General features: G+C 32.8%; 1 protein-coding gene across 4 annotated transcripts in view; it reads right to left on the bottom strand.

Moving 5' to 3' along the window:
- Positions 1 to 16,085, bottom strand: part of LEPR (leptin receptor) — a 98,096-nt gene that overhangs the window by 31,309 nt on the left and 50,702 nt on the right. For all 4 annotated transcript variants that reach the window (XM_050760069.1, XM_050760330.1, XM_050760153.1 and 1 more), the window contains 5 exons: positions 10,443 to 10,651; positions 6,701 to 6,846; positions 4,506 to 4,650; positions 1,420 to 1,710; positions 1,144 to 1,261 (listed from right to left, as the gene is read on the bottom strand). In XM_050760069.1, coding sequence (XP_050616026.1) covers positions 1,144 to 1,261; positions 1,420 to 1,710; positions 4,506 to 4,650; positions 6,701 to 6,846; positions 10,443 to 10,651 — 909 coding nt within the window. The remainder of the gene's footprint in view (positions 1 to 1,143; positions 1,262 to 1,419; positions 1,711 to 4,505; positions 4,651 to 6,700; positions 6,847 to 10,442; positions 10,652 to 16,085) is intronic.

Genomic DNA, 16,085 nt, shown 5'->3' with positions numbered 1-16,085 from the left:
GTCTCTCTGTTTTTACAGACAAAGAAATTGAGACTTAGGGAAGTTAAGAAACTCACGCAAGTAAAGGTAGTTTCCTGGTTATTCTGTAAATGTTAAGAGAAACGAGGCATGGGGCTTAATATAATAGGTTTTCACAAATACCTTTCTAATGTGAAGATGCCATGAAAACAAGGTAAAGACAGATTATAAAAGTAAAATTTCATATCACAAACATTCTACTGATTTTAAAATATACATATTAGGTAGAATGAAGGCAGCTATTTGAGAAATGTATGAATTGTCACATTTTTTTCCTAATACTACATAAGAAGAGACTGGCAGCATTAGGAATAGACTTCAGATCACAGTATTGGAGAGAAGGGATTTATTTTTCTAGTTGAAAATTTATATTTTAAGAATAAATGAGCATGTTATACAAATTGAAAGTCTCCACTACAAATAAAAATACAAATTGGGACACAGTGTTTAACAGCAGTATATTTACTTGAATACTACTATGGGATATTTTAAAAATCTATCATCTGATTAAGGGTGGTATCATTTTAGATAAAATGATTTTAGAGAGAAAGGGACCACTATAAGATGATACCTTGAATTCTTTTTAAAACATAGAAGAGTAAAAATAAACAAGTACAAATTACTTCTTATTAGAACACATTACCCTTTACTAACCATAAGTATTTATTTCCTAAATAACCTCAGTTAGTTCTAAAAACCATTCATATTATCTCCTATAATCTGCTTCTACCTCTTTTTTTCCAAAACAATCTTTAACCAAATGATATGAAACTTTTATAATCTTTCACATTCTCCTCTAGTCAACTCTCTAAGTCAAGTTAAAACATACACAAACTACATTTTCTTGTTTCATTCAAGAGTTAAAATATAAATTATACAGAATTGGTTGATTTTCAGAAAAGATAATTTGAAGTAAAAACAAATTACAATTTTTTAACCTCAGGTGTGAATATTTTTCAAGAATCACCAATGTATATAATCCCTCAAAAATTTCCTGATTAATTATATTATACTTTCCTCTTTCAGGAAGCAAATAATCTGTAAGACTACTGTTGTAATATTTCTACAGAAAAATTTTATCTCACCATACCCACAGAAAAATGAAACACCAAAAATAATACATACCTACGATACCTCAATTGCAAAGTGCTTCCCGCAAGTGACTGGATTGTATTGGTTGACCATCTGCAAGTCATTTTAGTTAAGTGCCCATCAGTTTCACATGAGATATTGATATTGACATCTATTTGAAACACATTAAAATGTTAATATAAAGCAAAAACACCAAAAAATTTAATGAAAAATTTTTTTCTTACATCTTTACAGGACTCTAATATAAGGAGGTTCCATAATGAAACTTTAAGTTGTGGAACAAAATGAACAAAACCTTCATTTTCTTACCAATCACATATAATTCAGCATAGCGATGATGGCATTCATGTTCATTGCAGCAGTACACTGCATCATAGGTAAACTTTCCTCGAGGTTTGGTTTCATTCAGATTGAAAAAAGTAACTTTGCTAACATGATCACTCACAACATCATACTGGCTTTGAGGGATTTTCTCAGCTAAATTCATCCACCAAACAATCTTTTTTGAGGAAACAATCTTGTTTTCATTCTTATAGATGCAGTGAAAAGAAACATTAGATCCAACACTTGTCAGAATTTTAGGTGGAAAGTATATGACATCTGTAATGAGGGAAGAAAGGATATCAGATGAAGACAAAACACTCTGTAATTTATACCACATCGAAAAAGATTCACAACACATTGCAGAGTTATACTGCCAAAACTGAGTGTACTAAAAAACTGGATAATGCTGAAATTGCCTGTTTGTGTACAGTTATCTAGTGTCCCAAGTGCTCTCATTCGAAAGTGAATTGAGCTTCCGTGAATGTCTTCACTATCTTCTAAACACAGAGGCTTATTCATCATAAAATATGTTTTAGGGCTGGGCGCGGTGGCTCACGCCTGTAATCCCAGCACTTTGGGAGGCTGAGGCAGGCGGATTACGAGATATATATATATTATATATATATAAATAAAATATATATATATATCTGTGTGTGTGTATATATATATCTGTGTGTGTATATATATATCTGTATATATATATGTGTGTGTATATATATGTTTTAGTCAGTAATTGTCACTTGCTAACTGATAGGCTGGAAAGTAACTAAAACAAAACATAGTTTAATTCCACAATGACATATTTTCCACCAGACCCTGCTTTGGGAATCAGTGAAACCTAGGACAAGTTCTTAAAAAAAATCACTATGAAGCAAAATCCTGAAGTAAAAATGATTGCTGCTATTGTCTTGTTTGGATACATAAAAATTTCAAGTAAGTAGGTAAATATATGAGATATAAATTAAAAAATAGGAATGTCATATGAATCATAATACAGCAATATACAAAGCAGAGAAAATTATAAATGCTGGTTTGTACTATCATTTTGAGTTATTTAATGCCAATATCCTATGGATGAGGGCAAAGAGAAGAAATATTTTCCTAAAACATGATTTTTTTAATGCCTACACATGATTCTATACTATTTTTAAAGTCCTCTATTGTTGTAAACTTCATTTGCCTATCATTTTCAAAGACACACAAGATAAAAGTAAATGATGGTTTGCATAGGAGGAAATTACTTCCACCACAGTGTACTGCAAAAACATCAGTACATTTCACAGCTGTAAAGTTAAGGTAAACCATTTTCTACTGATAGACTATGAAAATTTGTTTTCACACATATCTTGGGATTACCCTTAAAAACAGAAACAAAAATAATTGGTTTTTATTAAGTTTTCTTTATTCTGTAATAGCACGCTAAACATCAATGTCTATATATTTACAATCCATACAAAACATCTATGTTTTGTATGTCCATAATCAAATAGAAACAGGAAAAAACTTAGTAGCATAAAATTACTGGACAGAAGCCAAACCATTAGATTTATGAGCGTGACTGAGTATAATCCTAGCTGAGGTGGCACTCAAGCTTCACTTATACGTTACTTACTGTGGACAAGTACCTAACACATTAATCTATTTTAACCTACCTTCAGTATGCGCCACAACCTCCTTACTAAACTGCCTCAAAAGTCTCAGAATAATTCTTATTTAAAAAGAAAAAGTATAATTGAACTTTCATGAATTAAGCTGAAGTTTTTCATTTTAAAGATGATAAGAGAATTCAAAGCATTTCACTTTGAAATCAAATATATATAGTAAGGCTTAATTGAGAAATAAGATGAAAATCATAGTATTTTTACATGACTAGATGCTAAAATATTAGCTTAAAAATAAGAAAACCAAGTTAATAAAAACCTGACAATTTGTGAAATATACACTGGATAAATTTATTGAAATTGATATGAGATAAATATTGAATATTTAATTTGCAAAATATTAATATAGATAGATATGCATTTTATCTGCATATGACACACTATGCAATTTTTAATTTACAGAATAATAAAACAATAATGATTTTCTTCACATGACCCATGTGAATTATTTCATTCATTATTTTATTTTATATGGATATTTCATATCCATATAAAACATCCCTATTTTACAGATGAGGAAATTAAGGCATAGAAAGATTAAGAAATTCTCCAAATCAGTGGTGAGGCCAGAATTTCTATAAACTTCTGTTGGACTCCAAAGTCAATGTCTTAAACTACTATTGCTACTTGCCTTTTGATGAATCAGTGCTTTTAAAATAGTAAGCAATCAATAAGTAAACTTGTTAAATGGACTGAATATTTGCATGGTACATATTATCTCCATACAGGCCCTAATCAATCTCAGTAAGTCTGAGCAAGAAAAATTTTGCCCTTTTGACAGATTGGACAACCGGTCAAAGGACTATTTTCTTTCTATAGTCACAGCTTTGCACGTAGCAGGTCTAGGACTATTCCAAGCCTCTGGAGCCTCTATGCAAAACTTTGCACATCAGCTGCATGAAGAAGCTGTGAATAAACTGTAGATGTTCCAATGCTAAAAATAACCTTTACAATATGAACAATCGGCACTGAAAACTCTCAAAAGCAAGCATCTAGAATAAAAATTCATTTATTATATAATATGAAGTAAAACATTAATATTTGAATTTTATGTCAAATAAATATGCTTGGTTTTAAAATGTAAATTAAGGAATTATCAATACAAGGGGCTTTCTGAGTTTAATTTGGAACTGTTATATTAATTTTTTCTAATTTGGAACTGTTATATTAATTTTTTCTTTTTAATAAGAAAAGTGATCCTACAATGTACTGCAATAGAAACACACAAGCCCAGAGACTCTGACAGAATTTTAATTCACGAATTGGCCCATTCAAAGTTTAAACAAGGAAGTTGATATTGTGTTCCTTCTTTCATTTTAAGGCTACAAAATTTAAGATGCTTATAATATACAAAGGCAAGTTCAGGAAATATATTTCCCTCCCAGTAGAAGTGGCTATTACATAACCTACCTTGTGTGGTAAAGACATGAGGAGTACTCCAGTCACTCCAGATTCCTGGGCCATCCAGTCTCTTGCCCCTCACCTGAACCTCATATGAAGACCCAGGAAGTATACCGTCTACCAGCAGGGATGTAGCTGAGACAATCTTGTCAGCCTTTTAAAATATTATATTAAAACATCAGAACATCAAGTTGATGGGGAACCTTTACAAAAAGTGATCATAAGCTAATCTCATCAAATTTCAAAGAATTAAAATCTTACACAGTAGTTATCTGGCCACAGCGGAATTAAAACAAATATCAATAATCAAAAAGAAATGTTTGCACATTAGTCAATAAAATTTTAAATAGTCCATGGGTCCAATAGAAAAATCATAATGATAATTAGCAAATACTGTTAACTGAATCATGATGAATATATGACCTTTAGAATTTTAAGAAATGCAGCTAAAATCTGTGGGAAGCTTCAAGCCGCTACTGACACCTGTAAGACACACCTGGTAGAAAATGCTGTGCAGGGGTACACAAAGAACTACAAGTATCCTGTGCAGAAGGGCATGAAAAGTCTTAAGAACCTGAGCCTGGTCAGGCATGGTGGCTCATGCCTATAATCCCAACACTTTGGGAGACCGAAGTGAGTAGACCACTTGAGCCCAGGAGTTCAAGACCAGCCTGGGCAACATAGTGATACCACATCTCTTTAAAAAAAAAAGAGGCAGGAGAATCACTTGAGCCTGGGAGATCAAAATTCAGTTCCCAAAAATGTACTCCAAAGTTAATAAACTCTCTGGCCTCTAATGACTGCTCTTGAGGCAGGGGGAGCATATCACAGACTAAAAATTATGAAAAGCATCAGGAATGCATACAACAACATCAGATATTAATAACTCCTATCTAAAATCCTCAAGTTTACAGATTATCTCCAGTTTACAGATGAGAAAGCTGAAACCCACAGAAGCCTTAACTCTGTCTTCTCCATACGTGACACTGAGGATTTCCATCGTTCTCTTTGTGAAAATAAAATGTTTTACATTTTTTGCCAGTTCTAAAAGACTGTTTTTCACTTCTAAATTATATGAAACTTAGCTTCACAAAGTAAAGTGCCAAAGTATTCACATGGCCCAAGAGGCTATTCATTGAGCTCCACCTTCTCCTCCCCCCACTGGCCTCTGACTTCAACCACTACTGCTGTCACCTTCACTGCCCTCAGCCACACCATCCTTTGCATTGCTGTTCTCTCTGTTTAGAACTCAACTCCCCAGATATCCACATCACCATTTCCTTCACATCTTTGCTCAAATGTCACTCTCCCCAACCTCCATTTATTATTGCAACCTTCCATTCCCTGCCAGCACCCCCAGATTCCTCTTATCCTGTCCTGCTATCTCAGCGTATCCTGATGCAAGTAGAACAGTTCCAGGCACGTAGCAGGTGTTCAATAAATACTTACGAATGAACTGTTAAAGAAAAAGAGAAAGGAAGTAAGGAAGACTTTATTTGGAATCATCACAATAGGTATATGGAGCACTGCATATACCTTGTGATGGGTGGGGGTGGGTGGGCTAAGTCCAAATACAGCATGGGCAACAGGGAATTTATAGCCAAGAAGCAGGGAGTAGATAGAAAATTACTAAGCAAAAACATCATGATAAGAGGGATTCTGGCTAAACTGACCTAACAGAATTCTTGTTGAAGACAGGCCATGGTGATCAAACATTATTTGGGGAATGGTGGAGGATGAGAAACCTGATCAAATATTCCTCAGATATCCAGGGTCGGGGGGTTCCTTCTAAAATGACCTCGCAGAGTTCTTTGCTAAAACTGAGTTTTACAGGAATATGCACAGATGGGGCTAGCAGAAGATTCAGAAGCTCGACTAATGATTAGCCAAGCAAAAATCTTTCTGTTGCCACATTCAGAAAAAGATTCGAATAGATTGAGCAATTAAAAAAAAAGATGAAATCAGTGGTCTGTCGGTGGAAAATAATTGTAATTATGAATTCAAGTTTCTGTAACTAGATTTCCTATAGCCGTATATATATGTATGTATATCTATATATGACATATATAATATGAAATATTGAACTATAATTCATTCTGCTTTAGAAGAAATGTATATATTTAGTATGCAGAGGTTAATTGCTATGGGACTTAAGAGGGTCTTTACTTCTCAACTTTTCATTTTACTTATTAAAATATACTTACTTCTCTGATAACTGTTGTAGAATTCTCTGAATATTTCACTTCATATTGAAGTGGAAATGGTACCAATGGTGGGCTGGACCAAGAAATCTTTAAATTACCGTCATCTGTGATTTCCATACGCAAACCTAATGGTGGATCAGGCTTCACTTAAGAAAAAAAAGAGAATACTTTTAAGTCAAGTAATTTTCATGACAATTATAGTTGAATAAAATAAAGTCAAAATAAATTTTCATCATATCTTGCCTTTCAAGTACTTAAAAGGTGACTTTATCCAAGGACTAATTACAGAACCGAAACAAGCTAGAATACTGGGTCTAGTTCTTGTACCTTATCATAGCAATCCATGTATATCCATTTCCCTACCCTTAAGTGGTAAAGACTATGAATCAGTAAATGAGATTATTTTGCTAAATGTTATTTCCCCTTATAAGAATCCCACTTAACTTTATTAAACCCAGCATCCTCAAACTTATTTGAAGTCTCCCCTGAACCTCACCCACTCCACTTATTTTAGTGGGTAAAAAGGAAAAAAGCATTGTGCAGAACACTATTTGGAAATACATAAAACTATCCAAAATTCAACTTGTCTATTAATTATGGATCATAATTGTCTATAATCTAGACAAACCTACTCAAATAACTGACAGCATGAATATTCCCATGCAATAAATGCAGCTGCAGCAGTCCCTGGCTTGTCATCAGAAGTAGGGATGAAGTTTCTCAGAATATTAAAAATGTTTAATGTTTAAATTTTGAAAGTTTAACACACATTTATACTTGGATTCCTGATATATTTAAATAGAAAGATTGCCAAAGTGATAGAAAATTGGTGCGTTTTCTTGTTTGTTCATCTCTATATTAGCAAGGTTTTTACAATTAACAGGAATTATTCATGTATATAGAAATTATCATTAAATTGAAACAATTACTGATTTGAATTTTATTTTCAACAAATAAAGAGCATAAGATAATTTTCACATTCTATATTTTCAGGAATTTGGTCACAATTTTCCTCTTTTAGTCAAAATCAATGATGGTTTACTTTATGTGACATATTATAAATTTCAGTTACTTTAAAGCAAAGACAGCTAAACACAAAAGTCTGGAAATTACAGGTGAAATTTACTGTGTTCCCATGACCAAAGAGAAAACAAACATATACCAAAGAAAAGTAAAATCACAATATTACAAGCTATTGTACATTTCCTATCTGCATATTGTAAAAGTTATCAGTATCAAACTGGAGTTACTAATGTGGAACCCTAACACAATGGAGTTGGGAGGCCATGAAGGAGTCCCCTTATGCATGTATGCCTACGTTGGAACGACGTAAATAATTCCTCAAAACCACAGTATTCCATAAAAGCTGCCTGCACAGAGACACTTGCCTAACAATGGCTGTCTCCACCAATAAGCTAATGCCAACCCCTGCAGCAAGCTCTTGTAACCAAAAATCTTTGTTCAAAAGAGCTTACATGGAGGTCTCCTATATGTCTTTTCAAGCTTCCCCTTTACTCCAACCCCCGTGGATGTGTCATAGTCATTCCATAGCAAGCATATCTAGAACTGCAATCCCCTACTACTCCCAAATAAACTTTTTGCTTTGTAGAGTTGGTATCTGTCATACATTTTAGGTTGACAATACTAATATGCATTAATATTAGAAATACAAAAACAAACCCAATGTCAATTTCCCATTCATCTTACTCTGCCTCTCAGCAGCACTCCACAGATGCTTATACCCTCCTTCTTGAAATATTTTTTTCACTTGGCTTCTAGAACAACATACTCTTTTACTCCTGCATTCTTACTGATAACCCCTCAGTCTTTCTCTTCCTGAACTCTAAATAGGTGATCTCATACAATACTCTAAACCTTGATATGTTAACAACTCCCAAATGTATATATCTCCCCTAAACTTTAGACTCGTATGTCCAACTTCTTATTCAACGTCTCGTAGGTTTCCAACAGACATCTCAAATACAATGTGTCCAAAATAGAGCTCTTGATTTCTGTACACACAACTAATCTTCCCTGAGTTTCCGTATCTCAGTATCTGGTGTCACTGTTCATCTAGATGCCCAGGTCTAAATTTAAGAGTTATCCTTGATTCCCCTCTGTCCTTCACACTCTACAACTCCAACCACTAGACAGTCCAGTCAGCACCATCTCCCAAACAGATCCAAACCAAAACAGTTCTTTAATTCTCCACCCTGGCCTACTATATGCTCTGGACCAGGTAACTCTGACCTCATCCCTTAATACTCTCATACCTCATTCACTCCTAGCACAAAGGTCTTCTGTTTTGTTCCTCAAATTACCAAGTTCATTTTATCTTAGGGATTTTGTGAATATTGTTCTTCCTGCTTGGAGCACCTTTTGCTCTGGATTTTTGCAAGGATATCTCTTCTTTATTCAGCTCAAATGCTACGTCCTAAAGGAGATCTTCTTTGATCTACATAGTAGAAACAATAGTCCCTGACACTCCATCACACCAGTTTTATTGTTTTCAAGGAACATATAATTTGGGGATATTATCATATGTGTTCAAATACAAGGAAAGATTTTTTCCCCAAAATTATCTCTGCATAAAGACAAAATTAAGAAAGTTTTCAAGTTCTTAAAAATTCCATAGCACTTTCCCTTAACTACTTCATTTTGAAAAACAATGCAACTCAAAGTTGACTCTAAATGCTACTAAAAAATCATCAGGTAGAATTAGTTTTGAAAAGAAAAAATGATATTGAACAAAGATTTTGTAATTTTTTTCTCCATGGTATAACTTCACGATTGAATTGCTTGTATGCCATTGTAACTATGTTGTGGAGAGCACAACGATATCCCTAGAGGACAAATTATTTGAAAGTCTTAATGTTAAAATATGATGTCATACACAGTTTCAAAAAGTGCTGTATCTCGAGTAACTTACAAAGAAGTAAAGCCTGAGTTGTATGTAAAATTGTGTCAGATACTTGGAAAAGTGGCTCTAGTGATGTCAAAACCAATGATGCAAAATCAGACATAAAGAGTTTGCATACAATTGTTTCAGGAAATATAAGTGGAGAAAAATTGCTAAATTATACATAATTAAATGAAATTAATAAATTAAATACATAGCACTAACATTTGCCTGTATTATTCACATTTGTAATTGCATATTTAAATTGATAAAAAGAGATTTGGGGGATCTTTGCACAAAGAAAACAGAGAGTGTTGTCTATTATTTGAAGCTTTCTGTAATCATGTTTGTACAGTAAATTACTTATTTACTCTTTTATCATTGTCTCTGCCTACTATTGTTTGTCCCTGCTCTCTGAGGTAGGAACTATGTCTAATTTCCCACTCTTTTTCTAGCTCCTAGAACAGTCTCTGACAAACATAAGCCTCTAAGAAATGTTTATTGAAGGAATAAATTCAGGTAAGAAACATGCTTCTAATTATTTTTAAAAATAGTTATCTGAGTTGTGAAAAAGTGATATCCAATCAATACACACCCATTACATAGATCCAGGATTTAAAGAAAACAGTTTTCAAAACAGAATTTAAGTGACAATGGCCAAGATATACATACTATTGTTAAATCATTCCAGAAGCCACTCTTCATACCCCCAGTACTACATCTATCATCATTACAGTGTTAAGCAAAGTGAGATAAGCTAGCAAATATTTTTGTAAGCAATTTTTAACCTTTATATATGACTGATGTTTTGACCTATTATCATCATTTTAGTGCATAACTTACCCATATTTATGGGCTGAACTGACATTAGAGGTGACTGGAAAATTACTCCACCAGATGTGATTTTCAAACACATAAGGAGAGTGTCGTTGAGTTTGGCTGTTGGCACAGGCACAAGACATTCACAACGTTCATGAACACTGCAATTGCAATGAACCATCTGAAAACTGCCTTTTTGGGGAACCAGAGGTGAATCTTCTAACACTTCCGGCCTATATTGAAAAAAAAGAGCTAAATATTAACACAGATATGAAAATACTGGATAGGCTCTTAAAGCAGGATACTAAATACAAATTGAAGTAAACTATTTGAGACACCCAGCTTAAAGGGTATCTGGGAAAAAAAGATACCCTACATTAGAATAACAAAGATAAAGATTACAGCAGGTTAATCATCAGGAAGAACATAAGCAAAAAGATAGTGAAGCAAAAGTGAAGTACTAAAATAAAAGAAAAACTGCAATCCTAAAATCCTACGCCCAGCAAAAACAGCTTTCAAAATAATGATGAAATAAAGACTTTTTTTTTTCAGATATACCAAAGCAAAAAGAATTCATCACCATCAGACTTGCACTATAAAAAATGCTAAAGGAAATCCATCAGGCAAAAACAAAAAAAAAATGACAGCAGACAGAAATATGGTTTCACACAAAGAAATGAAATTTAACTAAAATGACAAATATTTATTGATTGTTTAAAGCAAAAATAATAGCTTCGTTGGTGTGGGGTTTACAACATATGTAAAAGTAAAATGTATGGCATTAGTACCAAGCTTGGTAGGGGAGAAATTTGTGATGTTCTTACATGAAGTGGTATGATATCACTTAGAGATATACTATCACTTGGACTATAATAAATTGGACACAAATATTATAAATGCTAAAGCAACCACTAAAATAATAAACCAGAAAATATGATTAATAAGCAACACAGGATATTAAGTAGAATCGTTTAAAAAATCAAAAAGAAGGCATAAAAAGAGGAAAAAGGGAACAAATAATAAAATAAGAAAAGAAATAAAAAGATTTAATCCTAAACATATCAATTATCACACTTGATAATGCAATTATCACACTTGATAAATGCAAACAGCCTAAACATCCCATTTAGAAGGCAAACATTATCAGACTGGATTTAAAAGACCCAATTATAAACAACCTACAAGAAATCAATTTTAACTATAAACACAAATAAAATGAAATGAATGGGAAAAGATATACCATTATAAGATTAGTCAAAAGAAAATTGTAACGGTTATATTAATGTCAGAGAAAGTATATTTTAAAGCAGTGAATATTCCATGGGATAAAGATGATCATTTCATAATGAAAAAGGGATCAATCCACCAAGAGGACATAACAATCCAAAACATTTATGTACCCAATAACAGAGTTTCAAAATACATGAAGCAAAAGATTGAGAGAACCTTAAGGAGAAACAGCCTAATCCACAATTATTGATTAATTTCAACTCATCATTGATGCAACATTCTCCATTGATATAACAAGTAGACAGATATTAGTAAAGATAAAAACGTGAACAACACATCAACTGACTTGACCTAATAGACATTTCGAGAACACTCCACGCAAAAATAGCAGAATGCACATTCTTTTCAAAAGCATTTACCAAGGAAGACCATATTCTGGGCCATAAACATCACACACCGGGGCCTATTATGGGGAGGGGGGAGGGGGGAGGGATTGCATTGGGAGTTATACCTGATGTAAAAGATGAGTTGATGGGTGCTGATGAGTTGATGGGTGCAGCACACCAACATGGCACAAGTATACATATGTAACAAACCTGTACATTATGCACATGTACCCTAGAACTTAAAGTATAATAATAAAAAAAAAAAGTCTCAATAAATTTTAAAGGATCCCAGTCACACGAAAATAGGATTAATAACAGAAATCAATAACAGATACATATTTAGAAAGGCCCTAAATAGTTGGAAACTGAACACACTTCTAAATAATTCCTGGGTCGCTCAAAAACCATATCAAAAAAAATTAGGACTTTTTAAGTGCATGAAAATTAAAATACAACATATTCTTTAAGGTAAGATATTGTTTACAGCAATAATTCCAGGGAAATGTGTTTAACACTAAATATAGGCACTGCCTATATGAGAAAAAAAGAAAGGTCTCAAATCAATGACTTCAGCTTCCATCTTAACAAACTAGGAGAAAAAAAAGAGCAAATTAAACCAAAGTTTAAAATAGATGAGAAATCATAAATATCAAATCAGAATATAATGAAATAAAATAAAATAGAAAAATAATACACAAAGATCAAGAAAGCCAAAAGCTGGTTAAAAGATTTTAAAACACGAAAGAAGCTTTAGCCAGACTGTATTAGTCCATTCTTATGCTGCTATGAAGAAATACCCAAGACTGGGTAATTTATAAAACGGAAGAGGTTTAATTGATTCACAGTTCCGCAGGGCTGAGGAGGCCTCAGGAAACTTACAATCATGGTGGAAGGACATGCAAACACGGTGGCAGCAAGGAGAAGTACAGAGTGAAGGGGGGTAAAAGCCCCTTATAAAACCACCAGCTCTCGTGAGAACTCACTCACTATCGTGGAGGTAACTGCCATAATAGTGCAGAACAGTGTGGAGGTAACCACTTCCATGATTACCTCCTACTGGGATCCTCCCATGACACATGGGGATTATGGGAACTACAATTCAAGATGAGATTTGGGTGGGAACACAGCCAAACCATATCACAGACTGACCAGGAAAAACCATAGAAGTCACAAATTAACAATATAAAAAATGAAAGCATGATATTGCTATACAGTCTACAGATATTAAAAGGATAATAATATGAATAATTTTATGACATTGAATTTATATTGGATAACTGACGAAACAGAAATTATTTTAAAATATTTACAATAACATCAGAAATAATAACACTTTGGAATGTATTTGACAAAAGATGTTTAGGATTTGTACATTGAAAACTATGAAATGCTGTTGACAGAAATTATTAAGACCTAATTAAAATGAGAGATGTACTGTGTTTATGGGTCAGGAGACTCAATATTGCTAATATGCCAACTCTCCTTAAATTTATCTATAGATTTAATGCAATGCTACTCACAATCTCAACAGGCTATTTTACACAAATTGACAAGATGAATCTAAAAATTCATATGGAAATGCAGAGAAGCTAAAATAGCCAAAATAACTTTGAAACTGAAGAACATAATTTGAAGAATAACAATACCTAACTTCAACATGTATTATAAAGTTGCAATAATCATGCCAATGAAGTATTCATGTAAAAACAAAAAAAGTAAATGAATGGACCAGAATAGAGTCTAGAATAGACTAACACTTACATGGACAACTGATTTTCTACAAAGGCACAAAAGCAATTCTGTGGAAAAAGGATAATCTTCCTGACAAATTGTGCTGGAACAATGGAATATCTATATGCAATAAAATAAAAGAACTTTAATCTATACCTCGCATCAGATAAATTAATTCCAAATGGATCATAAATCTAAATGTAAAACCTAAAGCTATGAAACTTCTAGAAGAAAACATGAGTAAAAAATTTTGTGACCTTCGCTTAATTAAAAATTTCTTACATATGACACAAAAAGCACAATCCATAAAAGAACAAATTGATAAATTGGACTTTATCAAAATTGAAAACTTGTTTTTTGAGAAGCACTATGAAAGATAACAAAAAGACAAAGCATACACAGAGAACATATTTGCCAATCATCTATCTGATAAAAGATTTGTATCCATAAGGTATATGCAACACTCAAAACTAAATAATAATAATACAAACAACCCAGTTAAAAAGATAGGCAAAATGTTACACAGTCACTTCACCATATAAATCATAGTTATGGCAGATAAGCACATGACAAGATGCTCATCATCATTAGTCATTCAAGAAACACAAACTAAAACCACAATGAGATATCACTATCCACATACTAGAATTGTTAAAATATTAAAAAGAAAAGACTAACTATACCAAGTATTGGTGAAGATGTGAAGGAACTGGAACTCTTACACTGCTGGTGGGAATGAAAAATGATACAATTTTGGAAAATAGTTTGGCACTTTCTTAAGTTGTTAAACATACACCTACCATATGATGTGCCCATTCCATGCCCAGTCATTTATCCAAGAGACATGAAAATATATTTCAATTCTAACACTTGTGGTAACTTCATTTGTAATAGTCAAAAACTATAGACAATTCAAATGCCTATCAACAGGTGAATGGATGAACAAATTGCAATATAACCATTTAGTGGAATGCTATTCAGCAATAAAAATGAATGAAATACTGATATAAACAACATTAATGAATCTTAAAATAATCATGTATATGAAAGCACAACAAAGTACTGTATGATTGCATTTATATAAAGTTCTAAAAAATGCTAGAGTAATAGTAGGTTATAGTGCTAGAAATCAGATCAGTCATTCCCTGGGGACAGAGGTGGGGTGGGAGAAGGAAGTACCACAGGTAGGAGCATGAGGGTGGGATTACAAAGGAGCAGGAAGAAATTTTCTAATTGATGATATATTCATTTTCCTTATTATACTGATGGTTTTATGAGTGATTTCTCATATCAATATTTGCCAAATGTATAATTTAAATATGTACAGCTTATTATATATCAATTATACCTCAATAAAACTATTTACAAAAAGAAAGAAAATCTAGGAAAATTTTTGTAAGCAATACTTTGCCTATCATTTTAAACCTTCAAATAAGCAAGTTAATCTTAAAAACATAATTATAATTAGCTGGGTAGGGTTACCAAACATAGGGCATAAAAAAATAATAGTATGCAACCAAGAACAGAAAGTTGTTATTTCTTACTTAATAGATTTTTTATAAATCTGCCTCATCCTTTAGGGAGTCTAAGTCTTGGTGTAAATGAAATGACTATAGAATAAGAGCAGTGGGGAGAAGAGTGAGGAGTAACAGTGCCTCTGACTACCCATCTCACCTATGCTGCCCCATTCTATCCATTAATATCTGCTACCTCCTACCGAAACCACACTCTGTTTTTCAAACAACCTGGGGATAGGGAGATAGTGCATGATCACTGCCTTCAGAAATCTTGCAGTCCTTGTAGAGGGAAAACACTGATATAATAACTTAAAAATCAGTATGGAAAAGTGTTGATTTAGAAGCTACAATAAACTAGCATATACATGAGCATCCAGATATAAAAAACATGAAAAATAGACGCTAATCTTTCTACGCATACCCCACTAATATTAAATGTTTTGAATTATGATATATTTTCAAGTTTCCTGAGATATAATTTATTATTACTTTAGTACTAAAAAAAAAAAATCAACCATGAAACAACATTTGCAGGACTTTAATGTGCCAAGAAATCTACTGGGAATTGTATAAGGGATATTAGTGTCAAAAGCACAATAAATTAACATTGAGATCTAAAATCAAGTACTTCTGTTTGCTTATTGGCCATGAGATCATGGACAAGTAAGTTTATATTTGTGAGTCTCAGTTTCCTTAATCAATAAAACCAAGATAATCCCTGAACCATCTGTGTTTACAAGGATGTGAATATCAAAGACAAGAATTACATAAGAGTATGTTCGAAAAATGTAAAATGCTATCCA

This window comes from Macaca thibetana, chromosome 1, assembly GCF_024542745.1.
Source record: "Macaca thibetana thibetana isolate TM-01 chromosome 1, ASM2454274v1, whole genome shotgun sequence".
Lineage (NCBI taxonomy): Eukaryota > Metazoa > Chordata > Mammalia > Primates > Cercopithecidae > Macaca > Macaca thibetana.
Note: the sequence above shows the minus strand (reverse complement) of the source record. Positions and strands in the feature narration are given on the sequence as shown.